The following is a 27,403-nucleotide window of genomic DNA, read 5'->3' on the forward strand; positions in this document are numbered from 1 at the left end:
TTGCTAGCCTCACCCATGCTTGGATCCAAATACTAAAGAGACTAAAATCAAATTATTGAGCATTTATTATTCTCCAAACCATCCAATCCAGAACTCGCATGTGTTAAAGTAGAGGAATTAAATGAGAAGAGAGAGGGCTAATACATATTTTAGTAGATTTCCTATGACTAAAAGTTTTTAACCTCAAGACTAGTCCTAGCCTCTCTTTAGTCAAGGGTGCTTGGAACTTTAGCCTCTAAAAAAAACTATTTTTAGTCAGATTAAAAATAGTCCCTTGGATCAAAGACCCTCCTTATCGGCCATCCCAATTCCCCAACATCTCCACCAGCCCCGCCCCGCCCCCGCCCGAAAGAAAAAGGCCCGCCCCAAAGCCACAAAGCGAAAAAGCCAACTCCCTCAGCATCGCACTTCCCCTCGACTCTTTAAGGCAATAACGATGCATCCCCCTCTGCTCCCTTCTCTTCCCTTCTCCCTCATCGCCACCGCCAGCTCCACCACCAGCGCCACCACCACACACCACTCTCGCTCTATTCGATCATCGCAACCACAGCGTCGGGGAGGGAGCTATGTCCATGTCCAGCGGCGGCCCGTCGGCGCCGCAGCGCCAGCCCTCCATGGGTAGGCGGAACATCTCGCGGGCAATCACCATGAGGACGGATGGATACTCCGGCGAGGAGGAAGGACCCATCATAGAGAGCGAGCTCGTGCCATCCTCCCTCGCGCCCATCGTGCCCATTCTCCGTGCGGCCAACGAGATCGAGGACGAAAACCCGCGCGTCGCATACCTCTGTCAGTACTACCACTAGCACTTTCTTCACACCTGACTTAGTTCACCTATTCTTACTCCGACCTGCCTGCCTGCCTCCACAAGGCCGTTTTACTGCATTCGAGAAGGCGCACACCATGGATCCAAACTCAAGTGGCCGTGGAGTCCGGCAGTTCAAAACTTATCTCTTGCATAGGCTGGAAAAGGTATGAAGAACCTATCATTCATATTCACCCTAATTGTCGATTGCTTTGAAACTAGTACAATACATTACATCTTTCATGTTTGTTATTTCACAGGATGAAAAAGATACACAACGCAGACTTGCATCAACTGATGCAAAAGAGATTCAGAGGTTCTATGAACACTATTGTAAAAAATATCTTGAGGAGGGTCTTCAAACGAGAAAGCCGTAAGCCGCAGCATTTTTTTAAATATAAGAGGTCACCCTTAAGCTCTGTTCACCCTTTCTCTATGCATAACATACAGGGATGAGATGGCTAGATACTATCAGATTGCATCTGTCCTATATGATGTGTTAAAAACTGTGACACCTGACAAGCCTAACTCCGAGGTTCGACATCTAGCAACTGCAAATAATTGCAACATAATTGTTTTATCTTCATCACATTTTTCCACATCATGAAACATTATAACTTGGAATTAATACATGTCTTGCAGTATGACCAGTATGCTAAAGGTGTTGAAAAGGAGAAAGCTTCCTTCTCACATTACAACATTTTGCCCCTTAATATTTCTGGTCCCACACAACCTGTAATGGAAATACCTGAGGTTAGGTTATATACCATAAAACTTTGTTTCGACTGCTTTATTTAGTACAACATTTACTATGAATGATTGATTTTCTTGTGTGTGAAAATTGCAGATAAAAGCAGCAGTGGCCATTCTTCGCAAGATAAACAATCTTCCAACGCCAAGGCCAGATACGACTAACGGGCCTCAAGGGATAGATGATGGACCTATTGTTCGTGACCTGCTTGATTGGCTCTGGCAAACATTTGGATTTCAGGTGGATACTAACCAATACTTAAATTTATATTCTAGACTGTATGATCAAAATCTCGAATCCTTTAGAATTTTGTTTTTCTAAATCACTTCAAGTGACCAGCTGGCAAAATTTACTAGTTTGACCAATTGGTTTCGCATGGAACTCACATAGTTAATGCTTATGTTATGCTAATGGAAAATACACTGTGGGTTTATTGTACGCACATGAATCTTTTAGGCACATCAATCACATATAAAATTTGTTCACAAACGTTCATGAATCATGCAAACTGTTTTCTAGTCACTGGAGTTGCGGATTTATACACTACTCTCTAGTTAAAAAGTAATATGGTGGTTTTGTGTTGGGTGGTCAGGCACCAAGGTGTTCTGTTATCTGTTTAAGATTTCATACTATGTTTTGCTTTATTGTTGCAGAAAGGTAACGTGGAAAACCAAAAGGAGCATTTGATTTTGCTGCTTGCTAACATAGATATGAGAGGAAATGGCAATGTCCACCAGGGTGAAAGACAAAATCACATGGTAAATATTTCTGTGAACTAGTTTTTGTCAGTAATGCTGGATCAACTCAACTTGGCAGAGCCCTTTTGCAAGTGGTGTTCCGCTCCTACTAGTGTCCATGTTAAACTGATTCACGAGCTTCTAATATGACTTGCAGATACAGCGTGATACAGTGGATCACTTGATGAAAAAAGTCTTTCAAAACTACATTTCATGGTGTCGGTATCTGCATTTGGAGTCAAACATCAAGTAATAATATAGCATTTTGTTGCACACCTGGTGCTCAAAGTTGTCCTCGATTCCTCGTTAACTGTAAATGATTTTCGTGCAGAATTCCACATGATGCCTCCACACAACAACCAGAGCTTCTTTACATCGGGTTGTATTTGCTGATTTGGGGTGAAGCTTCTAATGTTCGCTTTATGCCTGAATGCCTTTGTTATATCTTCCACCATGTAAGTGACAATCTTGTTCTTACGTCCGAGATATCTTCTTTTGATGTATGTATGTATATTCGTAGACCTATTCATATAGCAGTGATTATATAATCGTGTAACAAAGAAATTTCTTCTGATTGAAATGCAATGGTGTTAGTAGAATCTTTTTTGTCCGAAAAGGAAGGTTATACCTCCTGGTCTCTGCACCCTAGGATGCACACAATCATCATATTATTATATAAAGGGGAAAGCTACTAGGTCAAAACACCTTATAACAGAGTTGAAATGACCAACAAAGGTTGACTAAGTCGCCATCTGACTTCTGAGGTATGCATAATGTATTCTGGTTGGTTATCACCCATGAAAAGAGAGACTACATGTAGAACACGAGTATTGGGAAATGCACATGATGAGGGTTTACTAGGGAGACACTTGTCATGGGCTAATAATTTCAGTCAATACATATACCACACCAAGCACAGTTCTGCTATGTTTGTTTCTGTAAGTTGAGGACTCTACATTTTTAGCACACCAGAAAGAACAAACTTTTTACCGTGAGTAAAATGGTGTACTGCGTGAAACACATTAACTGCTTATGTATGAGCATGAACTCCAAGCAAATTATGTAAGGTTGAAGTACCAAAATAATAGATGTCTTGGCAAATAATATAATTGTCTTTTTTTTTGTTCTTCAATGTTTTTATGGCATTTGTATTATTTTTTGTTATGAAATGAGAATTTTTAGATATACTTTAAAAATGGTGCTGCATGCAACACTTCTGTTAGAGTTTCACAATTCTCTCATAAACAGATCCCGAGCTAACGTTCTGGGCATGTTCTAAACATACACTGACTTCTTGACCAATCTTTTTCACCCTAAATTCATGATAGATGGCAAGGGATTTATATGACATAATATCTGATAGACGAGAAGAGTCGTTTGACCCACCCTTCCGGCGAGAGGGGAGTGATGATGCATTTCTACAGTTGGTTATCCAACCAATCTACAATGTTATTCATAATGTATGCACTCGGATATCTTGTATAATGTTCGTTGCAAAATGTTATTTCTTATTCTTATCCGTTTAATGTTCATTTGATGCAAAAGGAAGCTACAATGAGTAAGCGTGGTACCGTGAGCCACTCGAAGTGGAGAAACTATGATGACCTGAATGAATATTTTTGGTAAGTTGCTTTTAATAGTTCATCTTTGTGCTTTGTCCATCAGTAGGTTCTAAGAAAGCATTTCTTACTGGTCACTGTTTTTGCCTTCAACCTTCGCACATTCAGGTCGAAGAAATGCTTCAAACAACTTGGATGGCCAATGGATCCAGCCTCTGACTTTTTTGCAGATCCTACGGAAACTAAAAATGACATTGAGGTTTCTGGATAATCCTTTGCATATTTTTTGTGCAACAGATACTATTTATTATCATATCAGACATCATTAATTTGTTAAAATTCTTAGCGATTTTAGTTTAATAAATTTATTCACTGATTCTATTCTATCGAATACGGTGAGACTAAAGTACATGACCATGAGAAGTTGAAGATCTTCACTTAACAGTCAACCAACAGAAAATGGTAGATGAGGAACTAGCAACACCTTTTAGTGGTATATAATTGGAACAATTTTTCTTGCATGGTGGTTCTGGAATTGAAGAAATCATGAACAGAAATTTATCCACTGCATGGTTAAATGTAGTTTACTTTGAAGGTTTGTTTAATATTGCTTCATATTGCTAAAAGTAGACAATAGTATCATTGTTTTTTGTGGTTCCTCAAAGTCTCAAACAGTTCCAGGGAAAAAAATAAAAGGTGAACATGAAATGATGATATGTACAGAAATATTAGCGGCTAAACAAAATATAAGGAAACACAAAACCCGTTGTTCCAAAGTATAGCAATGAAATGAGTACAAGGAAGTGAAATGTTTAATAGTAGATACAAACTAGCAATGGATAGTGAAGAAGAGGCAAGGATGCAAAAACCATGGTTATGCAGTTGATTTTATAATTCTTTTTTCAAGAATGATTATAATTTCACATATTCTTTTCACTCATTGGGGTGATGTAAGCCAATGTAACATGCAATATTACTAGTGAGCATATGCAAATTTAGTACAGTGATGGGAGAGAGCTGAGAGCTGTTCATACAAAATGAACTGAAGGGAAATCATGTTCTACTTCATCAGACTATGGATTGGATAAAGTAATAGTGGGAGAAGGGAGCATGTGGCTGCACACCCTTGGGTCTGCGCTGTGCCATAATGGCTACAGAGGTACTCCCTCCATCCGGTGAAGAGTGTACATCTAGCTTCAAAATTTGTCCACAAAAGAGTGTACTTCTATCTTCCCAAAGCACTTTAAAGTGGGAAAAATACTTCTTTCTCATCACACGGTAATCAAGACCAATAGCAATCTACACATGGTCTTCTTAATTTCTACATGCACTTAGCTCATTGGGGGTTGGGTAATTAAAGAGGAGAGAGATGATGGTTTGCACATTTCCAATGCATTTTTTACTCAACTCCATAACTTGTCCTAAAATTTCTAGATGTACACTCTTCACCGGACGGAGGGAGTAGAAATAGGGATTATGGAGACAAATCATATTAATCTCTGTTTCTGTTTATTTCTTGATGGACCCAAAAGGGATACACCTTTACATTTTCCAATCATGTCATCCTTCATATAGGAGCCGACCCTATTTCTGTAGAAAGTACACTTCCGCCCGGCTTTAAATATAAAGCCCTTAAATACGTACGATACAAGCTGAAGACAGCGCGACAGTGAAAAGGTAGAAGGTCCGATACAAGCTGGGGAGAGTAGGAGCCGGCCCTATTAAGTTGATCTAACAAACTCAGTCTAAGCAATCAATCTGAAGAACTTACTTGACTTGAGAGGAAAGCACCAACTTGGTATAAATGGCTTGTTTCTAAGCAGTAAGCCTGGTGCTCATCTGCACCCGTCTGGGCCTGAGATGCTACAACACCCCCTTGTGCTTAGGGTGCTGACGGTATTGCTGGCCCACATGACATATTTTCCTTTTTTTTCAAGGAACATACGTGTAATCTAGACTTCCAATGGGACATGTACTCATTTGTATTCAGTGTATTGTATGTGTATCTAAAAGCAGTTTGATCAAGTTAAGTACATCTGGTAATATAATGGAGCTAACTTTAAATGTATGCAATGTGCAGCGGCACGATCATTCGATGAGCAGACGGAGGATGTCCAAAACAAATTTTGTTGAAGTTCGTACATTTTTGCATCTCTTCAGAAGTTTTGATCGAATGTGGGCCTTTTTCATATTAGCTTTCCAGGTATGGACTTAATTATTAGTTGAAAGATGTCATGTTTCTTCATTTGCTATATCATATGTTTTTTCTTCCTTTTAGGCCATGGTAATTATTGCATGGAGCCCTTCTGGATCACTTTCTGCTATATTCGAGCCAGCTGTTTTCAGAAATGTTATGACAATATTCATAACAGCTGCATTTCTAAACTTCCTTCAGGGTACGGATGCACTTTTGGTCTCAGGAACTTTGTGAATCTTGTAACCTTGCTTAGTTGTTTTCCCAGTTTTAAGGAGTCCTTGCTTAATTACCTTTTGGCATCTGAGTAGAATTTGAAACTACTTTGGCTTTTCTTACTGATTCGGATGCTGCACAGTTTCTAAAACTGGTCTCTTAAACTTTTTCAGCCACACTTGAGATAGTTCTTAACTGGAAGGCTTGGAGGAGCCTGGTGTGCTCGCAGATGATGCGGCATGTTCTTAAATTTGTTGTAGCTATTGGCTGGTTGATAATTCTTCCAGTGACGTACTCCAGTTCCATCCAAAATCCCACAGGCCTTATCAAGTTCTTCAGCAATTGGATTGGCAATTTCCAGAGTCAATCGATATATAATTTTGCAGTTGCTCTTTACATGCTGCCGAACATTTTCAGTGCCTTGTTTTTCATATTTCTACCAATGCGAAGGGCATTAGAGCGTTCAAATTCTCGCATTGTTAGATTTCTTTTGTGGTGGACGCAGGTACATTTGATTAGATCTATCTACATGACTTCTTAGTAGAATTGATTGTAGTCTTTGGTTCTCATATGTTTTTTACTTATCAGCCAAAATTATATGTCGCCCGAGGCATGTACGAGGACACATGTTCACTTCTTAAGTAAGTCTCTCTCTCTCTCTCTCTCTCTCTCTCTCTCTCTCTCTCTCTCTCTTCCTAACACTTAATGTTTTTCTTCATAAAATAGGTACACGACATTCTGGATTCTATTGCTTATATGCAAGCTCGCCTTCAGTTATTATGTTGAGGTTGGTACAATCTAGGCACTGTAATAACGTATTTCTAGTTTAAGTATCACACTAGATCTGTTACTGTTTCCGTAAGCAAATTTATGTTTTATTGGTTAGTATTTGCTCAAATTAATCCACCAGTTTTAGTTTATTTTACACACTACTCCCTCCGTCCCGGTGTATAAGTCATTCGCGTAGTTCTAGGTTGACAATTTAACTATATAAGTATGTATTATATGTGACAAAAAATATATATTTAGAAACTACATCCGTGTAGAAATCTAGTGATATACTTTTCATGACATATAACACATGTTTAATTCCTCGAATCGATGACCTAGAACTACGCAAATGACTTGTACACCGAGACGAAGGGAGTACTTAATTTTGTGTTCCATCTGTTTGAAAATAGATTTGTCCTCTTAGAAAGTCAGCTGTCAAACTTCTTTATTTTTTATCACTAATTAATTAAAATTTTAGATTGTCTTTTTAGGGATTTTTTAGATTGGTTAGATACAAATAGTTCCTTGGATTTAGAGTTAAAATTGTTTCGCAATACAATGTTCTGTAATGTTCTACTTACATACTTATCCAAAAAATAATGGTCAAACGTGCATATTGGATTGTCCAAAGTAAAAATAAATATATTTTGCAACAGAGGGAGTAATAATTTGTTCGTTGTGGTGCTTTTCTAGACCAGCTGGGCAGCTATTTCCTTACTATATTATTACATTAGCTACCGATTTGATAATACTTTATTAAGGTATGAATGGATTTCCCATCTTTGTTGGTGAATTTGTTGATCAGAAAATCAACATGGTATTAGAGCCAGATGTCGGCTTCTGGTGCTTGTCGGTACAATGTTGAGAAGGGAATTTCGAGGTTGTAAATCCTACACCAAACCGGGTGGCATATCCCTTGAACTTTTGTATTTTAAAATCAGAATATGATGTAAATCATTTTAAATCAGTAAACAGAATGAAATTCCTTTCTTGTTTAGTAACTTCAACATTGGGGCCTCATAACATTGGAACGAAGGGAACCAAATTTGTTCAAACTCTTTGTACTATGCTGGCTGACCCACAAAACACCTTTGAGTCTTACCGTGCTATGCATCCAGGTAGTTGAGGTTGATCCACGACCCAAAGTATCCTTAGACATCGGCCATGCCCAAAGTTGGTTAACCTTGCCAAACTGCAGCCTTAACAGCCTGCTGCATATCTGAGAAACAAAAGAAATGTGTTTGTATTGTAGATTCGTGATGAAATTGACAACAAAAGTTAGACAAATTATATAGTTTTACACACCATATGAAAATAAGATATAAGATGAGGTACCAAACAGGAGGCTCGCTAATGGAGTCCCAGAGGAGTGGCGGATGTGATGTTACTTCACGTCTAGGGTGCTCTGGGGTTGCACCTTTCGCTCGATATAACTTGTTAAAACTCTATCTATCGATAAATGACACAATGCTTTTCCCTATTTGCGAAAAAAAACCGGTTGCAAAGTAAAAATATTGTACTAGCCGAGATATAATGAATGTGTCTCTGTCGTAGATTCGTGATGAAATTGACAGAAACAAGTAAACTAATTATAAATTTGTACACACCATATGAAAATAAGATATAAGATGAGGTACCAAACAGGAGGCTCGCTGATGGAGTTCCAGGGGAGTGGTGGGTGTGATGTTACTTAACGTCTAGGGTGCTCTGGGGTTGCAGCCTTTTGGTCGATATATAACTTGTTAAAACCCCTATCTATCGATGAAATGTCACACATTGCTTTTCCCTATCTGCGAAAAAATCGGTTGCAAAATGAACATGCTGTACGAGCTGAGATATATTGATGCGTAGATAGTGAGAGTGGTGACATGAGTGACCTCTGGCTCCGATACAATATAACGTTTCACAACAAGTTCACCCAAAAGTCCTAACTGATGGATAGGTTTGGGCAATCCACACAAACTTCACCCCTCCACACACATGTGCAGGCACCCTCGCCTCAAATGTGGGCATAGTAGGAACCCTTTTTTCCTAGCCAAATCACTTTCCTCTGTTTCTCTGAGGAGATATACACACACCTACATGGGCCGAATGGGCTCTTCTACTGTTCTGCAAAAACAGGATATACACTTCCTAAGTTATACTCTTAACATGCACACACACTTAATCTTTTCAAATCATATCTATTAAAAGAACACCAAAAGTTACAACAATGATAGTTCTTTTATCACTATTGAAGTGCTTTGCCACTCAATATTTTCATCTAGTGAGGTTCTTCTTCAGCCTGTGGGCTCCTTCAATGCAAGATTGCAAGCAAGTAATCCTACCACGAGTTCCTACCTCAGCTGCTCGATATTACTTCTTTCCTTGTTGTCCCCAGGTGGACATTTTCTCCCCTTTTCGATATCACCACCCACCCTCCCATCCCTGCCGTGGTGTTGTTCTTGCTGTCACCAGTGTGTCTAGCTAAAGTTTGGTTGCACTGTGTATCTTGGCGTTCAAGACGATTTGGTATAAGAGTCAATGATGCCTCTAGCTATGCACATCCTTGCGGAGGAACATGTTGTTTAGAGAATAGTCCATGCAGCGCACTCGACCCTTAGAGGCAAAACTAGGATGAAAACTGAAGGTTGTTGTCGGCCCAGTGGGAACCAGGGTACCACGGGCCATCTGCCTACGGCCTAGGAATGGCCCAACTCAAGAGGCGGCCCAACCGTGGGCGCCGCGAAGCCAGCTACCTCGAGAGGGCCGCGCCCTGCGAGGACCCTCTCATTGAAGGACTTCACCAAGTACCATCATCGAAAGCAGGCGGCCTCACGAGGCCCCCCTCGTGAGGTGCCCTCCCGCGAGGCCTCCCGAGGAGGCCGTACGGCGCGGGTTGCGTGCCCATCACGTGGGTGACGTCGCCGCGGCAAGTGACGGCAGCAGGGCTGTGCCAGCCGGCGTCACTAGGGCAGTTTCCCGGCTGCTGCTCCGGCTGTGGATGGATCCACGGTAGCTTGGCAGGTCGGATGCGGCGGCGGCTGACATGTTTCGGCGTCGGTTCGTCCGTAGGCGGCGTGCGTCGGCCTTCGATTTCTCTCCCCGTCGTCCGCGCGCCACTTTCGTCGATGGACTGGACTTCTCCCAGCTGTGGTCCATCGCTCGTCTCGCGCCCGGCAGCAGGACCGAGCTCGTCTCGCGCCCGACAACAGGACCATGCTCGTCTCGCGCTCGGCAGCAGGACAAGACTCGTCTCGCACCCGGCAGCAGGACTGAGCACATCTCGCGCCCGGCGGCAGGACGGGCTGATGGAGACCAGTTTTGGCCGGCCTATTGTGTCGGCGTTGGGGACAGTTCAGGGGTGCTAAAGGTGGGGCCTTTCCACTCGTCTCTTTGGGTGGGGTGGCGCTGGGTGGCGGGTGAGGTGGCGTCGAGGTCTTGGATGCCGGGGCGGCGGCCCTGGTGGTGGTGTCGCGGTGCTCATGGGCAAAGGCCGTGCCTTGGTGCTGCCCGGTGACCATGGTCGTGTGGGCGGCATGGTCGCCGGGGTGTGGCGTTCGGTGGCGGTGAGTATTGGCTAGGATGAAAACCTGTTCTATCTTCAGACGGACCGGCGGCGGTGAAGCTCGTTCCCTTCTTGAAGGCGTCGTCGCGGCCTTCATTGCCCGTCGTGTTGCTCTAGGGGAAACTCTGACTCTCGGGTCGGGCGGTGGCGGTGCTCCGGTGTCGTATCCTTCCTGAAGGCACCGTCTTGGAGCCCACGGATCGTCATATGCGGCTTCATCTCTTCGCGGTGGCGTGTTCACGGTCGAGGACCCGGCTGCTCTTGTAGTGCTTGGGGTGGTGTTGCTGCGCTCAACGCCTATGTATCTTGCCTTGGGTGTGTGCGTGTGTTGTGGTGGCGTGCGTTTGTACTGGGTTGTTGTTGGTCGATGCTTAATATATAAAGCGGGGCGAAAGTCTTTTTCGGTAAAGCAAGTCCCAAAGCCTTCCGCTTTGGTGAAATAAGACCAGGACGGGTGGCGCGCCAGGACAGAGGTCATCGTGGAGCCCCCTGTGCGTCATAGATAACAACTTTAGTAGGCGAAGACCGCCTTTTGTCAGGATAAGCCTGGGCGCCTGTCCCCTTTCAAATTGCCACCATGTGGTAGCCCTTCCCGCCAATGTTTTCGGGGAAGAGGACCGGGGCTGCTATAAAGGGGCAGTGCTGCCACCGTAGTAGGGGATCGACTCCTCAGAAGGATTGCGCCATTGGCACCCTTGACTCTCGTCTACCTTGTAGCTCCAAGAGCACTGTCTCCACAAGCAATTCCGCCAAGCAGGATTAGGGTTTTACACCGCACGGTGGCCCGAACCTGGGTAGCTCGCGTGTCCCTGTCATGCCTCGCGTGTAGCTCATAGCTTTGTGGTAGTAAGCCAAGCCCCCAGAGTTCGAACTAGGGTTTTGGTAGCTCAGAATCAATCCCCTGACAGTTGCAGTTTGGATGTTTAGTATAGATATTTTTTTCTGAGCAAGGTATTTTATGCCTCTTAATTAGGAACAGGACAACAGGCATTGGTTGACCCCAAAAAAGGAAAATAAGCTAATCCGTCCCCAACTAATCTTCGTGAATTCCATTTATCTATTGCTAAACCCCTGCTACCCCAAATAATGAATCCAAATAGTATTTTTGAGTAACCTGCCACATACAACCCTTTTGTTTTTTTGTGCCACATGTATAATAATTTTTTTGAGCTTCAAATGTTGGAAGTGTACTGACATTTGATCACTGTTGGCAGATTTCTCCTCTCGTTGGACCTACCAGGACAATTATGTTTTTGGGACGGGGGAAATACATCTGGCACGAGTTCTTTCCATACTGTAAGATTTATGTTGTAGTAGTGCAGTATCACGGTAATTCTTTAGATAAGGTTTCGAACACTGATTGGATGCTAATTTTGCAGTGCAGCATAATTTAGGTGTTGTTTTTACTATATGGGCACCAATTGTCATGGTATGTATCAATTCATGTGTTTTGTACCTGTGTGGGTGTGTGGGTGTGGGTGTGTGTGTGTGTGGGGGGGGGGGGGGGGGGTGTTAATACGAAGCTGCTCATTTTTCCTCCTATAGGTATACTTCATGGATACGCAAATATGGTATGCTATTTTTTCAACAATATGTGGTGGAGTAAATGGTGCCTTCAGCCGCTTGGGTGAGGTTGGTAGCATGTCTATTCTTACCTTTTTACCCTTGGAGTGTTGAGGCTGTAGCTACCGCAAATAAGGGCCAGTTCTTTTGGGCGGCTTAAAAAATAAGCTACCTCTCCCCAGCTTAAAAAGTAAGGCCTTCCTCAAATTTGTTGAAACTTCTAAATTAGTTATCCCATAGCTAGTTTAGAAGCCCCAATGAATTAGAGAGGCGGCTTATGGGATAAGTTGGGGAGGAGGTGGCTTATTTTTTAAGCCGCCAAAAGAACTGGCCCAATCTTGCAGAATATTTACCTTCCTGCAGATACGAACCCTTGGGATGTTAAGATCAAGATTCGAGGCAATCCCAACAGCGTTTGGTAAACATCTTGTGCCTAGACATGGTAGTCAACCAAAGAGACGTGAGCGTGAGGTCCAATATTACTAAATTTTGTTACCAATCATTTTTCTGTCACTTTTTGGCTGGTATGATAGCTGATTTATTGTCTCTTCGAATACCTTGTGTAAACTCTTTTCAGAAGGAGGACAAAAATTTGCATATTGATAAGTTCTCCGACATATGGAATGCATTTATTATCTCTTTGCGAGATGAAGACTTGATAAACAATAGGTTTGCTGTTGGTCCTGGCGTCTTTTTCTTTTTGTTATAACATGCTTTGGCTGTTGGTGTTAGTCTTTTCCTTTTGTTAACATACTTCTAAATATTTTTTCCATTTGCTTCTAGGGAGAGAGATTTATTGATTGTTCCATCATCTGCGGGCGACACTAGCGTTTTTCAATGGCCTCCTTTCCTTCTCGCTAGCAAGGTACACTTTTTAATCATCCACTAGGTTAAGCACTCGATTTTCTCCCTGAGCTAGTACTGTAGTGCTCATGGCTACGATGTTCTAGATTCCAATGGCACTTGATATGGCAAAGAGCGTCAAGAAAAGGGATGAAGAACTACGGAAGAGGATAAACCAGGATCCATACACCTTTTATGCCGTAATAGAGTGCTATGAGACTTTATTAAATATTCTGTACAGCCTTATGGCAGAAACAAGTGATAAGAAGTAAGGCATATTGTGTTCTGAGAAAATTAATTTACCATATGGTTATGTTGCTAACTACAGTTACTATTGATTTGCTTCATGGGTACAGAGTTGTTGATCGAATACGTGAAAGTCTTGAAGATAGCATAGAACGTCAGTCACTTGTGAGGGAATTCCGATTGGATGAACTTCCTCAGCTAAGTGCTAAGTTCGATAAGCTGCTAACTCTACTATTGGTACTGATAGCTACTGTTCTTGGATTTCTTAGCAAGATATTTTTATACGATATTTTCATTTCAACACTCTAAAAACTGTTTACTTGTTTTACAGAAAACTGAAGAGGAGCATGACACAACAATAAAAACACAGATCGCCAATCTATTACAAGATACAATGGAAATCATTACACAGGATATCATGAAGAATGGACAAGGGTAAGATCTATGCTGATTGCTGAGATGTGCACCTTCAGGAATTCTTTTTGACAACCAACTTTCTTTCAAATCCCAGTATTTTGAAGGATGAAAATAGAGACAATCAACTGTTTGCAAATCTGAATCTGGACTCAATAAAGGATGAAGCTTGGAGGGAGAAGGTCATTTATCTTCTTAGCAACTTATTTCAATGGTAGTATTCATTTCTGTAAGTTCACAAGTACTAGTGTCCTCATTAACCATGGGATTTCTGTGTTAGCAGTGTGTTAGGCTTCAGTTGTTGCTGACAACGAAAGAATCTGCAATTTATGTACCAACGAACTTGGAAGCTAGGCGCAGGATCACTTTCTTTGCAAACTCACTATTTATGAAAATGCCAAGGGCTCCACAGGTCCGCAGCATGATGTCCTTCAGGTAAGAAACCCAACTCTAGTGGCTGGCCCTCCAACTTATTCTTCCACCAACCCTTTTTTGGTTCTTGGTGTTATGGATGCAACTTATCTCTACTGTATAGCACAAGGCCCTCTATTTTAACATCATTTTTATATCCTGTAAATTTTTTCTTACGTCTGAACTCTGAAGTCAAACGAGAACGTACAAAAATATGGATCGGCTGTAGGGGAACGTGCTACATGACAAAAAATTATGCTACACGATCACACCCAGGAACACTATGAAGATGGTTGTAACGATCAAACTCACCGACGAGCAGAGTAGCGGAAGCAGTGAAGAGTCAGTGCAGCGCGATGATTTCTCGCAGCTAGGTTGCACCTCCCAGCTGGCGAGAGAGTTCTTCAAGACGAGAGTCAAAGTAGACGACCCCTCCGAGGTATCCACGCGTTCCGAAGTAGTAGACTGGCAGAGCTTCGACGTGCGGGAAGGACTCTGAGAAAACTAGAGAGAGAAAGAAAGTCTAGCGGCGCTTCTTGTCTAATTCTATTAGACCAATTAGATCGAGATTATTGCCCGTCTAATTAGGAGCCTAAACACTTAGGCCAATTAGACCGGGGGCACGTAGAGCTATGCGGGAGAGATCCCCTTTGGGTTGGTGTGCTGCAAGAGGGAGTCCTCCACACATATATATAGGTGGAGAAGGAGGAGTCCTCCTTTTCCACTTGGTGGAAGGAGGGAAGGACTCCACCCCTATTAGGATTCGGCCTAGGCCTTCTTAGGGGGTTGGCGCCTCATGTGGGCCTTGTGGGGCCCACTAGGGGTGGTCATCTCATGACAGTTCTTCACAACTTTCTTCCACAAATAAAATCCCGGATTTTTCGTATGGCTCCCATTTTGAGACCCCCCCCCCCCCCCCCCCCCAAATTTCCATATATAGATCTCTTCATCGTGAGAGGAGCAAATCCTAGTCTTGAACTATCGATACCGAGACATATGTTTCAGCCTTTTAGGTATACTCGTAAGTTCGTAAGTCACCTTTATTCACGTATCCAGTTACAGAGTGACGTTCGGTAACCAAAGTAACTATCCAGCATGTTGAATTATGATATTCACATGGTCTATGGAACTTAGTAATCATGAACAAATTATATGAAAATACTGACAACATAACAACGATAACATCTCTCAGTAATTCATAAGTTGGGTCTATCCAACACCATTGTTCCGGTAACAACGTGTTCTCATTATTGATAGTATCCTTGTTACAATAACAATGCTCATGATCAGGAAAACAAGATCATCATCAATACATGAGCTAGTCGTAGATGCATGACTAGGGATCATCTTGGTGTTTATGTTTACACACATGCATTTGGGTTTTCCTCTGAATCTCATATTCAAGAACCAATGCAATTATAGCATAAAAATATAAACTTAATTATGAACATTGAAATATAATAATACAAATATTATTGCCTCTAGGGCATATTTCCAACTATTAATCTCATATTCAAGAACCAATGCAATTATCGCATTGAAATATAAACTTAATTATGAACATTGAAATATAATAATACGAATATTATTGCCTCTAGGGCATATTTCCAACAATATCGTGTCGCGATCACGATCTCAAACTGACTTGGTTTCTAAGTCGTATACTTACCAGACAAGAAACAATCAACTTGTCTGCCAAGACATCAAAAAATAAAACGGCAAAAAGAAGCTGCGCCCCTGCAAGGTCACAGACCGGATTTTAGCGGACCATTCACGCGTATGTCACACGCCCGCGCCGTCCCGGCCCGACCCCAGCCCGGCCAGGCGAGGCGAGCGTGCACGTGTGGTCTTCTCTTTCTCTCCTCAACACACAACTTAGTGTTGTGGGGGAGAACCCACAATATAAAGAGGTCAAACACTTCCTCCACTAGCGGGACGGGACTAAACTTTAGAACCACCACTTCCCATTTTATTAATGGGCCTCTTTGAGATTTCAGAAATTGAAAATGGGCCTAGCCCATTATTTCTAACAATTCCCCACCAGATCTCAAATACCCATTTAGAGATTTGTCTTTTCTCACTACTTGTTTAATATACCTGTGTTAAGTTGAACTTTTGCCTAGAGCTTTAAGCTACATCCATCCGCAACTTGACAATGGATTATGCTTTGAATTGCAAGTTTTGTGTGAACGGGTTTCACTCAAAGTCTTAACCAGTACTTGACTGCCAGTAGGCTATCCTGCGGTTTGGAGCATATACGTCGTACTCCTTGGTCTCTTTTTTTTTGACTATGTACAGTAGGGTAAACACCCGGTCTCTTCCTGAGGTTACTAGAGATCACCCAAGTCTCATAAACTGTGACGTTTACAGACGGGGCTCATATATGTGCGTTCTTTCAAGACTGCTCTTTAGGAGAACATCTTTGCTAATCATAGCTAATAGAACCACATTAAGGCATGTTGCCAACCTGCCTTACAACTTTGAGCTTTACAGCTCTGAGAGTTTTGCATCTTCACATAGAGAGGGTTACATGTTACTCTCCTCTGTTAACCAATAGCTTGTTCTTCCGAGGTCCTAATTCACGAGATCTCCGATCACAAAGGTTGGGTTACTACTATGGTGTAACATCTATGGGTCTACCCATCTCCCTCGATGCACTATCTATCACATTTCATGATAGTCCCTTTGTAAAGGTGATGTAGGGTAGAGACCCTATGTGGCCCAATCTTTACGAATTGGAGGTGGATTTGAGGAAGAATACGAAGGGAAACATACAAATAAACACACATAGATGCAAATAAAGATACACATAGATAGATCCATGATCCAAAGAGTGGATGGAACAAGATAGGGTTCTTCCCTAAGTCCTAGGACAAGGAGGGCTTGATGCTTCTATGAAGCATTTCTTCTCCACGAGAGGCCTTGCAACCATAGATGGTTCTTCTCATATAGAGGTCTTGCAATCCCTCAGGATTCTCCACTCATGGTGGTCTTGATCTCCATAGGAGAGGATGGATCCCACAAGGGGAGGTACATGAGCTAAGCTCTGGTGTCTGTTCTAATCTTAGCTAACCCTAGAAATGAGGAGGGGGAGGTCTATTTATATTACAAGCCATGAAGGGGTAAGTGAGGGGCGGAACCGCGGAAGGAAGGGATACAAGACCCGTGGCCCAGTCATGCGAGCAGGCAGGTACCATATGTCCAACGGCTCGTTAGGCGCCGGATGTCCAGTACGCACCGGAAATCTGCCCGTTTCTTCTCGGGTGCGTGGCACTGGATTCTGGTGGGTACTGGATGTCCGGTACTCCATCGGATGTCCTGCCGCTGGAGCACTTGGCTGCTCCTCGCTGGCTTCTCTTCTTCAGGCACCGGACGTCCGGTAGTGGGATGTCCGGTGGCTGTAACTCGCTGCAGCTCCGTCTTCGCTTCCATGCTTCCTTCGCGGATGGTATAGTCATTCCTTTGCGCTTGTACTCCTCGTCATCCGTGAATCTCCGCTCAAACCTATACATGCACGATGGAGGGTCAAGTAGTATACCATCCAAGAAGGGATCAAGTGAACATGTGTAAAGGAGATGATTCACCTTTATATGTATGAAGTAGATGTCGCACGTGTCACTTGACATGGTGATGCCATAGGATGCTTCGCATCAAAAGGGATCTGCCAGGTTTTTGTCTGTTTGAATATATGTAACAGTTCTTACTCCGAAGTTTCTCAACTTCCTGACAGACTTCAAACGTCTCTTCACGTGTCTTGATGACTTCCATTGTCCTTAGAATTGTTCACTTTAGCGATGACCGTTTGGCTGTCACAATCCATAAGAATAGCCGGTGCAGTTTTTTCAACCAGATGCAGGTCTATCAAGAGTCACGCAGCCATTCTGCTTCAGCAGTGGCTGTGTCTAAAGCAGTAAGTTCTGCTTCCATGGTTGACCTTGTCAATATGATCTGTTTACATGACCTCCATGCACTGCGCCGCCTCCATTAATAAATACATAACCACTTGTGGCGTTGAGATCGTGCTGTGGGAGAGCGATCGAGCGGCTGTTGGAGACCTTGAGGTGCGGATTGAAGACCTGCAGGGGGCGGCTGCACACCAGCACCAGATCAAGCGCGGATCACCAAATCAATCAGCCACGCACCAGATTGAGGTGACGGGCAGCGGGCAGAGCAGCGGCTGGCCAAGGTAGCAGCAGCCGGTGAGGGAGAGGAAATCACGACAGCCAAGAGAGCAATGGCAGCGCGAGATTTGATCAGGAGGGCGAGTGTTGACACCCAAAAAAATCCCTAATCTTGGGCTCATGTACCATGTTATGGATGCAACTTATCTCTATTGCATAGCTCAAGGGGCATATATATATATATATATAACACAAGACTTAGGGTACAAGGAAAGAGACATAGCCTAATAAGGACTCCTAGACTAATATTAATACTCCTTAACACTTGGCCCGTAGGTCAAACCGCCCTACAATTATTTTTTGCTGGAATACCAGTTAACAAACATTTCTGTTTTCACATCAGTGTTCTAACTCCTTACTTCAAAGAGGAGGTGCTCTTTTCGACAGAAGATCTGCATAAAAAAAATGAGGACGGGATTTCTATCCTGTTCTATTTACGGAAAATATATCCAGGTACTCCTATATTCATTTATCTGACAATTTGTGAATGTTAATTATCTTCTGTTGTCAGCAAATGCTCATCATGAACTATTGCATGCTAATAGATGAATGGAAGAATTGTCTTGAGCGCATAAAATTTGTACCAAAGGATGAGGAGTCCCTTAAATCAAGGATGGATGAGATCTCACCCTGGGCATCTTATAGGGGACAAACGCTCACCAGAACTGGTGAAGTCACTCTCTTATGTTGTATGAACTTCATCTATCGTGTTTTCTAACTTTCTTTATTACTGTGCTAGTGAGAGGAATGATGTACTACAGGAGGGCGCTTGAGATTCAATGTATTCAAGATAAAATTGATATTGGTTAGATTAATTTTTTCTCCATCATATATTTTTCATCCTATGCAAATCTGCCTGTGAATTCTTTCCCATTCTTTGCAAATCTGCATATGTTTTACTCCATCAGTATTTTGCAGCTAAATTGGACCGCCAGAGAACAACAACATCCTATCAAGAGGGAGGAAACATTGTAGATATGGCACTTGCCATTGCTGATATCAAATTCACCTATGTTGTGTCTTGTCAAGTATATGGCATGCAAAAGGTGTCCAAGAATCTCAAAGATAAAGCTTGCTATCTGAACATCCTTAACCTCATGATAATGTACAAAACCTAGTGCATTCATCTTTCCACGAAGATCATAGTAGGTTACTACAATCCATCTGATATTTGAAATGCACAGGTACCCGTCCTTACGGATTGCTTATATTGATGAAGTAGAAGCTCCGACCAAAAATGGAACAACAGAGAAGACTTATTATTCTGTTCTTGTCAAAGGAGTGGGTGAAAAGTATGATGAGGTACTTGCTGAATATAAACATAAATGTTTTCACATAGCATCATTTCCATCAAAAGCTTCGTTGGCTTCTCTAACTAAAGGTAGAAGACTTCATTTTTTATGTTTGTTTTTTAGATAATATTATTTAAGTAGAAATTACACTTGTATGTAAGTATTACCGAAAAAGGGTTTCCCCCCTGCTTTGTATACAAAGCAACCAACTGAGACAACCAACGATAGGTGCTGGGCCGGAAGCAGCACAGTCACGCCCAAAAGAAATGAAAGAGAAAATACAAGAGAAACAAATGCCGACAACGGCGGATCGACAAAAAACGAAGAAGCCTCGTGGCCGTTGCATCCACCGGAGATCGCCCACCAAGCTCCGAGCCTCTGAAGCACCGGTACCAATCAACACCTCCAAGAAGGGACGCGACGATGACGACGCTGCTGCCAAGGGTTTCCCCCGGTACGTGGTGAGGAGAGAGGAAGGGTAGCCTCGACGCCCTCCAGGAAGGTCCGGCGGAACCCTCATGCGCCACCGCGTCGGCGTCGGGCAAGCCAATAGGGATTTCTCCCGATCCCAACCTTCACCTCAGGCACTCCCGAGCTCGCCACCAAACTGACCACCACCCTGCGCCACCCGGTCATGAAGCTTCCCACGCTGTCTCACCACGGCACCGCGCAGCATGGCCTGCACAATGAAGAAGAGGAGCCGGGACTAGGGCAGCAACAGCAGCACCGTCGGCACGCGGGAGGGCCCCACCTCCACCGTCGATGACGGTAGCTGACCGGACGCAATAGCAGGAACATACCAGGCCCGTGGCCGCACAGGCCCGGCCGGGATCTCCGAGGCCCGTAAAGTTCCCGCCTTCGCGCTGCAGCCGGCACGCCCGTCGGCGCCGCCGCCCCTGTCCAAGCCGCTCCCCTGCCTCCCCGCACAGAGAGCCGCCAAGTGGAAGCACCAGCACCACGCGCACCGCCGGCCACCACCACCAGGTCGCCGGACCGCCACCGGCCGAGCCGCACCACCACCGCACGCCCGCGACGGAGAGGAACCAACGCAGCCGCCGGGAGCCCGAAGCCGGACCCCAGCCGCCGCCCGCGGCCCGCGCCGCCTGCCGGACGGATCCAGCCGCTGCGGCGAGGCGCGCTCCACCACGCAGCCGGCCACGTAGCGCCACGCCCACCAGGAGGCCGTGCGCCGCCACGCCGCGGCGCCTCGCGCTCGCACCCGATGAAGCGGCCCGCGCTACCCCATTGCGCTGGAGGAAGAACAGGCTCTGGCGGCGGCGAGGGAGGGGAGGCTCGCGGCGGGAGGATCTGGCAGCCCTCCCCGGCCGCCTCGCGGGTGGCGGCATGGGAGGGTAGGGTTTCGCGAGAGCGGGGCCTGCTGGTCGAAGACCACTCGGCCCCGTATGTAAGTATTTGAAGTCTCTGCACAAGTTAGTAGCTTTCCATCAATTTTTGGTCACCTATTTCTGTGCACATTCATAAACTCATAAAGCATCAACTCACCATCTTTTGGATATGCATCTTTAGTTCAGTGATATTTTTATACTTTGTGCTGTAAACTTGATTTAGGAAATTTACCGCATCAAGCTTCCTGGCAAACCCACAGATATTGGAGAGGGCAAACCTGAAAATCAAAATCATGCCATAATTTTCACCAGGGGTGAAGCACTCCAGGCCATTGATATGAATCAGGTACAGTTTCCATTTCCACAGTGCACGTGTTCAATTCAGCTTAACTTGTTGAAGAAGGTCAACCAGGCCAATAATGTAGGCTTGTGTGGTCTGCTGCTGTGATTTGTTTCATTCCTATCCGTCCTTGGCTTCACCACTCAGATTTGTCAACCATTAGTAAATTTTGTGGCAGCCGTCCTTGGCCTCACCACTCTGATTTGTCAACCATTAGTAAATTTTGAGGCCAAACTGGGTAAACTGCACTTGGTCGACATTGTCCAAACACACCTCAAAACAGTCTCCCTATCTAATTGTACTACTGAATCGTGTTCATTTGCTGACACACACTCTTCTCTGCCCAAACACACTAAAAATCATGTTGACATGCCGGCATACACTGCTGTGGTATTTCCCAATGTTTTTGTTCTGATACCAATTCCGCAATAAATTAGTGGTAGCTTTTGCCCCTTTACTTCTAGGATAATTACCTTGAAGAGGCATTTAAAATGAGAAATGTGCTGGAGGAGTTCGGGAGTGACAAATATGGAAAGAGCAAGCCCACTATTTTAGGTCTTCGGGAGCATATTTTTACTGGAAGGTATATCCATCTATCCATAGTTCTGTCCAATTTTTGTTCATGCCATTTATGCTACCCCCCCCCCCCCCCAATAAGTAACTTTTTTCCCTTTTCTATCTAGTGTTTCATCACTTGCTTGGTTTATGTCAAACCAAGAGACCAGCTTTGTTACGATTGGACAGCGTGTTTTGGCCAATCCTCTCAAGTATGTGACCCTCTTCTCATTTTCATTTCCATGTAGAAGCTATTAATCCAATGCTTTTAGTTAGAATGAGAATCTATTTGAGTTGGCTGTCAGTTCCACTATATCGTTTTGGTCAAACTATGAGGCCCATGACCATGGGGAATGTACTTGTAATCTATTCAGATTTATCTTGTGAGGAATTCGTGCTAAAAGACTTATAGTTGTAGATTAAATTATAAAAGTATTACATTATAGATTTGTCTTACGAGCAATTCGTATTTATAAAATAGATTAAATTATGTACATTCTCTACACTAAATTCCTAATCTGTCAAATACAGTTGTAGTCTAGTACGAATAATATAATGTGCTAGCAAGAAGGCAAGAACTTTGGAATCTTTTATGTAAAATTAGAGATCGTAAGTCTGATATAAAGATTAAAGTTCCGTTAGTTATTGTTTGAAAAAAGAAGAGCAAACTGTGATTGGTACCCTCTTAAGGCCATATCGATCCAAATTCCAGGCAGTTTGTAGCCTTTTTTTCGATTAAGGGAGATTTTATTGACTCTCGACGTCGCATCAAGACATTACAGTCAGTTTTTAGCTAAAATGTAATTTTGCTCTTACCACTAATTGCTATTTTGCTAAAAGATTATCCTGAAACCATGTTTTCATAAAGTGACACTTGTATGTAGCTAGTGATACTTTAGAATCTTTTCCCACCCAGTCCTTCTGGGAACCAATAATAAGTCACTAGGTGTTGTCAACTACGCTATTATTATTTTAGGGAGTATGATGGTTTAGTTAGTGGGAAAAAGAGCTATTCAAGATGTTTGAAAAGTTGTTGCATGTGACATCCTGGCTTAATAGGATGATAGACTACTCATATCAACAAGGTGCACCTATGAGTCACTAGATGTTGTTAACTAGGCTATTATGATTTTAGGGAGTATGATGGTTTAGTTAGTGGGAAAAAGTGCAATTCAAGATGTTTGAAAAGTTGCTGCATGTGACATCCTGGCTTAATAGGATGATAGACTACTCATATCAACAAGGTGCACCTTCTTTTCCAGGAGCCCCATCCAAAAGGAACCTCAAAGTTAAGCGTGCTTGGTTGGGAGCAATTTGAGGATGGGTGACCAACTGGGAAGTTGATCCCAGGTGTGCATGAGTGAGGACAAAGTGCACAGGAAAGACTAGTGTTGGTCTTTGTGGTCAGTCTAGCGCAACGGCCAGGAACTGGTGGGTTTGGTCAGGGCATTACATTGCACTACTATGTCAGACCATGGTGGATAACTGTACCATGCACCAAGGTAACCAACAGAATTATGAGATGAAAGCAGCAGCAGCAACAACAATAGCAACAATAACAACAAAGCCTTCAGTCCCAAACAAGTTGGGATTAGGCTGGAGCTGAAACACATAAGATCTTGAAACCAACTCATGGTTCTGGAACGTGATAGCTAACTTCCACGCACCCCTGTCCATGGCTAGTTCTTTGGTGATATTCCAGTCCAAAGTAAGGATCAGTAAACTTTTTTGGTCACTAGATAATTGCCCGTGCATTGCAACGGGATATAATATTCCAGTCTAGTAATCACTTATCAAATCCTGCCCATGATATACCTACCTAGGTAAATTTTAGATCTTATTTTGTAATCACTTATTTGGTAAAGCTTATTGGCTTACCAAAAGAAACATAATTTCATTTGGTAAGTCAATAAAAGGTGGGACAGTTAAGACGGTTTTCAAGGAACACCCGTGAAAAAACCAAGAGATAGGAGGGAAAAATCAAATGGAAAGAGGGAGTACGAACGTACGTAAGGTTGGACGAAGCACTCTGGCTTGGATAAAAAGGAATGCTATTCTTTTTTTAAGTAGTATGGAGATGTTTGTATCTTCATGTATGTAAGATGCACCATTTTTCTTTTGATTATGAGGCTTTGTATCTCTCTAACCCATTGTGATGTACCACAGGGTTCGGTTCCATTATGGCCATCCTGATATTTTTGATAGACTCTTCCATATTACTAGGGGGGGCATAAGTAAAGCTTCCAAGACTATAAATTTAAGCGAAGATATCTTTTCAGGTAAGTCTACATCTCTTATGAACGTTTCAGTCATCCCTTACCTAAAATGCATTTATTGAATACAATTTCTTAGGTTTTAATTCAACAATGAGGGAAGGAAATATCACACATCATGAGTATATGCAAGTCGGTAAAGGACGTGATGTGGGGATGAACCAAATTTCAAGCTTTGAAGCTAAGGTTGCCAATGGAAATGGTGAACAAACATTGAGTCGTGACATCTATCGTCTTGGACGCAGATTTGACTTCTATAGAATGCTGTCTTTCTACTTCACTACAGTTGGCTTTTATTTCAGTAGCATGGTAAGGATACATTAACTGAACATATCTAGGTGTAAAAATGTCGATGTTATTTCCTTGTTTCTGATGCGTTTATGATTGGGCCGTATGAGAGAACCATGCTAAACATTTGGATAAAAAATCCAATTGTGAGGGCTCTTTATAGATTATTAAAAAGATCCCATAAAACAATACGGGCGCATTAGGTGGAGATGATCAAAGTTCAAGCCATTTATTTCATCATGACCAGTATGTTAAATTGGTAATTAGCAATATCATCCTTTACAACAAAATCAACAATATTTGGTATCATTAATGGGATATTCCTAAATTGGCCCTTTTTAGGACTTCAGTTATTATTCATAAACCTAACTGACAATTTAGCCATGGTGTCAAACACACAATGTGCTCATTCTGCATATTTTGGGATACTGACATCCATAGTTCCTTTCTCCAGGTTACTGTACTTACAGTCTATGTATTTTTGTATGGGAGGTTATATCTCGTCATGAGTGGTCTGGAAAAGTCTATTTTGCTGGATCCACGTATTAAGGAGGACATCAAGCCTCTTGAAAATGCACTCGCTTCACAGTCTGTTTTCCAGCTTGGGTTGCTGCTTGTCCTCCCTATGGTCATGGAAGTTGGCTTAGAGAAGGGATTCCGCACAGCTTTAGGAGAGTTCATCATCATGCAGCTTCAGTTGGCCTCTGTGTTCTTCACATTCCAGCTTGGCACCAAAACACACTACTATGGGCGAACAATACTCCATGGTGGCGCTAAATACAGACCTACAGGCCGTGGATTTGTTGTGTACCACGCTAAGTTTGCTGATAATTATCGCATGTACTCCCGAAGCCACTTTGTTAAAGGACTTGAGCTGTTAATACTTCTGGTTGTATATCTGGCCTATGGGAAATCCTACCGCAGCACGAGCCTGTACCTATTTGTCACCTTCTCCATATGGTTCCTGGTGGCATCTTGGCTATTTGCACCATTTATCTTCAATCCGTCATGTTTTGAGTGGCAGAAGACGGTTGATGACTGGACAGATTGGAGGAAATGGATGGGTAACCGTGGGGGTATCGGTATGTCTGTGGATCAAAGCTGGGAGGCTTGGTGGATAGGTGAGCAGGAGCACCTTAGGAAAACCAGCATTCGCGCTCTTGTCTTGGAAATCCTCCTCTCTCTTCGTTTCTTGATCTACCAGTATGGTATAGTGTATCATCTCAACATTGCACGCCGCAGCACAAGCATCCTGGTACTTTTCACTACATATGTTGTGCTGCCTTATTTGCTTAATATTTAGTTCATAGAGTTGCAGCGTATCATAATGTACTTTCCATTTGCTATCGACCTGTAGGTTTATGGATTGTCATGGCTGGTTATGCTGACGGTTCTAGTAGTTTTGAAGGTAACACTTTGGCCTTTGGTCTTGACCAGTTTCCTCCGATGCTTAAAAACCTTACCATCTGGATGCTCTACCTTGTCTTCAGATGGTTTCAATAGGACGGCAGAAATTTGGGACAGACTTACAGCTTATGTTCCGCATCCTGAAGGGCCTTCTCTTTCTTGGCTTTATCTCTGTGATGTCAGTCCTATTTGTTGTATGCAGCCTCACGATTTCAGATGTCTTCGCTAGTATTCTTGGGTTCCTACCAACTGGTTGGTGTATTCTTCTGGTGAGTAAAACCTCTGTTAACCTACTTTTGCATAGCGAAGTGCTCTAAAAAAGATGGAATTCCTACCTGCATATGAGCACGGAACCAGATAACGAACATTTAGCGGCTTAATTCTCGAGCAGTTGACTGACAAGCTCATTGAACAGAAGCAAACTGAGCTTATGAGTGATTTATATTGTTTCTTGTGCACAGATTGGGCAGGCATGCGCTCCACTGATTAAGAAGACTACGCTGTGGGACTCCATCATGGAGCTAGGGAGGGCATACGACAACATCATGGGTCTTGTCCTCTTCCTTCCCATCGGCTTCTTGTCGTGGTTTCCCTTCGTCTCAGAGTTCCAGACACGGTTGCTCTTCAACCAAGCCTTCAGCCGGGGCCTCCAGATCTCAAGGATCCTTGCCGGCCAGAAGGACATTGGGGAGTTCGAGTGACCAGTGAATTCGCATAGGCGGGATACATGTTGCAGGTTCATGTGTCATGATCGATTTCTGGGCGTAGGTTCCTCCACAATGTGATCGACCCTTAAAGGAATAGTATATGGCATGCTAGGGGACTAACTTCAACTCGTTGGTATAGAACCAAGGTGCTCATAAAAGTAGTATGAGAAAATTCCTTATTTGACACTGTCTTAAAATCTGGTTCTTTATTTGACACTGAAAAAGTTTTTTTTCTTTATTTGACACTAGTCCTAAATTTTATTCCCTATACGACACTTTCGTCCATTTTATGCTTAAATGATATCTGAAAAGACGATTTTGCTCCTCATGCGGTATGTGTGTGTGCGCGTGTGTGCTGTTGCGTGTGTGGGTGCACGCGCACATGTGTGCTGTTGCTGCATGTGTGTGTGCATGTGTGCCGTTGCGTCTGTGTTTACTACTGCGTGTGTACGTGCGTGCGCGTGTGTGTGCTGTTGCATGCCTATGTGCTGCCTGCGTGTGTGCTGCTGCTGCTGTGTGTGCTGCGTGTGTGTTGATGCGTGTGTCCGCGCGTGCATGTGTGTTGCTGCGTGTGTGTGCGTGTTGTTGCGTGCGTGTGTGTTGGTGCATGTGTATGTGTTGCTGCGTGTGTGCTTCTGCCCTCGCATTGGTGCTGTGTGTGTGCTATTGCCCCCCACACACATATCACATGAGGGGCAAAAGAGTCTTTTCAGATGTCATTTAGACTCAAAATGAACGAAAATGTCATATAAGGAATAAAATTTAGAATTTGTGTCAAATAGGAAAGAAATTTTTTTCCAGTGTCAAATAAGAAAGCAGATTTTAAGATAGTGTCAAATAAGGAATTCTCTCTCTATGTATATTTTGTCATTCTGTGCCGCCAGTTACATACTACTACTACTACTATTTTGCGAATGTGTGGAATGATAATATTTACATTGATGATTGTATTGCTCA

At 43.2% G+C, this 27,403-nt stretch overlaps 1 protein-coding gene across 3 annotated transcripts; it reads left to right on the forward strand.

Moving 5' to 3' along the window:
• The first annotated feature begins 383 nt into the window (after positions 1–383).
• LOC125543768 (putative callose synthase 6) lies at positions 384–27,403 on the forward strand. Of its 3 annotated transcripts, none has more exons than XM_048707238.1 (42): positions 387–789; positions 872–972; positions 1,066–1,178; positions 1,256–1,340; positions 1,448–1,558; positions 1,653–1,796; positions 2,210–2,314; positions 2,451–2,542; positions 2,625–2,748; positions 3,622–3,753; positions 3,839–3,915; positions 4,021–4,111; positions 5,933–6,055; positions 6,131–6,248; positions 6,436–6,767; positions 6,851–6,903; positions 6,989–7,049; positions 11,795–11,876; positions 11,960–12,009; positions 12,126–12,212; positions 12,507–12,614; positions 12,721–12,812; positions 12,927–13,008; positions 13,094–13,254; positions 13,343–13,469; positions 13,564–13,667; positions 13,744–13,828; positions 13,930–14,081; positions 18,582–18,691; positions 18,784–18,906; positions 18,978–19,043; positions 19,157–19,343; positions 19,423–19,619; positions 21,137–21,222; positions 21,681–21,799; positions 21,900–21,983; positions 23,938–24,050; positions 24,124–24,353; positions 24,787–25,587; positions 25,690–25,740; positions 25,823–26,008; positions 26,201–27,403. In XM_048707238.1, the coding sequence occupies exons 1-42, from the start codon at positions 567–569 to the stop codon at positions 26,438–26,440; spliced, it is 5,808 nt and encodes a 1,935-aa protein (XP_048563195.1). In that variant the 5' UTR covers positions 387–566; the 3' UTR covers positions 26,441–27,403. The 3 variants fall into 3 exon arrangements, 2 of the variants coding, with proteins under 2 accessions (XP_048563195.1, XP_048563196.1); XM_048707239.1 differs by having other exon boundaries at positions 19,423–19,540; positions 21,100–21,222; XR_007298743.1 differs by lacking the exons at positions 24,787–25,587; positions 25,690–25,740; positions 25,823–26,008; positions 26,201–27,403 and adding an exon at positions 23,034–23,479 and having other exon boundaries at positions 384–789; positions 24,124–24,142.

The sequence above is a fragment of the Triticum urartu genome, chromosome 3 (genome assembly GCF_003073215.2).
Source record: "Triticum urartu cultivar G1812 chromosome 3, Tu2.1, whole genome shotgun sequence".
Classification (NCBI taxonomy): Eukaryota; Viridiplantae; Streptophyta; class Magnoliopsida; order Poales; family Poaceae; genus Triticum; species Triticum urartu.

Bases quoted from the DNA above. Each gene is read 5' to 3' on its own strand.
- LOC125543768 (XM_048707238.1), top strand. From the start codon at position 567: ATGTCCATGTCCAGCGGCGGCCCGTCGGCGCCGCAGCGCCAGCCCTCC. The intron at 2,749-3,621 runs GTAAGTGACAAT...AATTCATGATAG, and splicing joins TTTGTTATATCTTCCACCAT to ATGGCAAGGGATTTATATGA. The intron at 21,800-21,899 runs GTATATCCATCT...TTTTCTATCTAG, and splicing joins GAGCATATTTTTACTGGAAG to TGTTTCATCACTTGCTTGGT.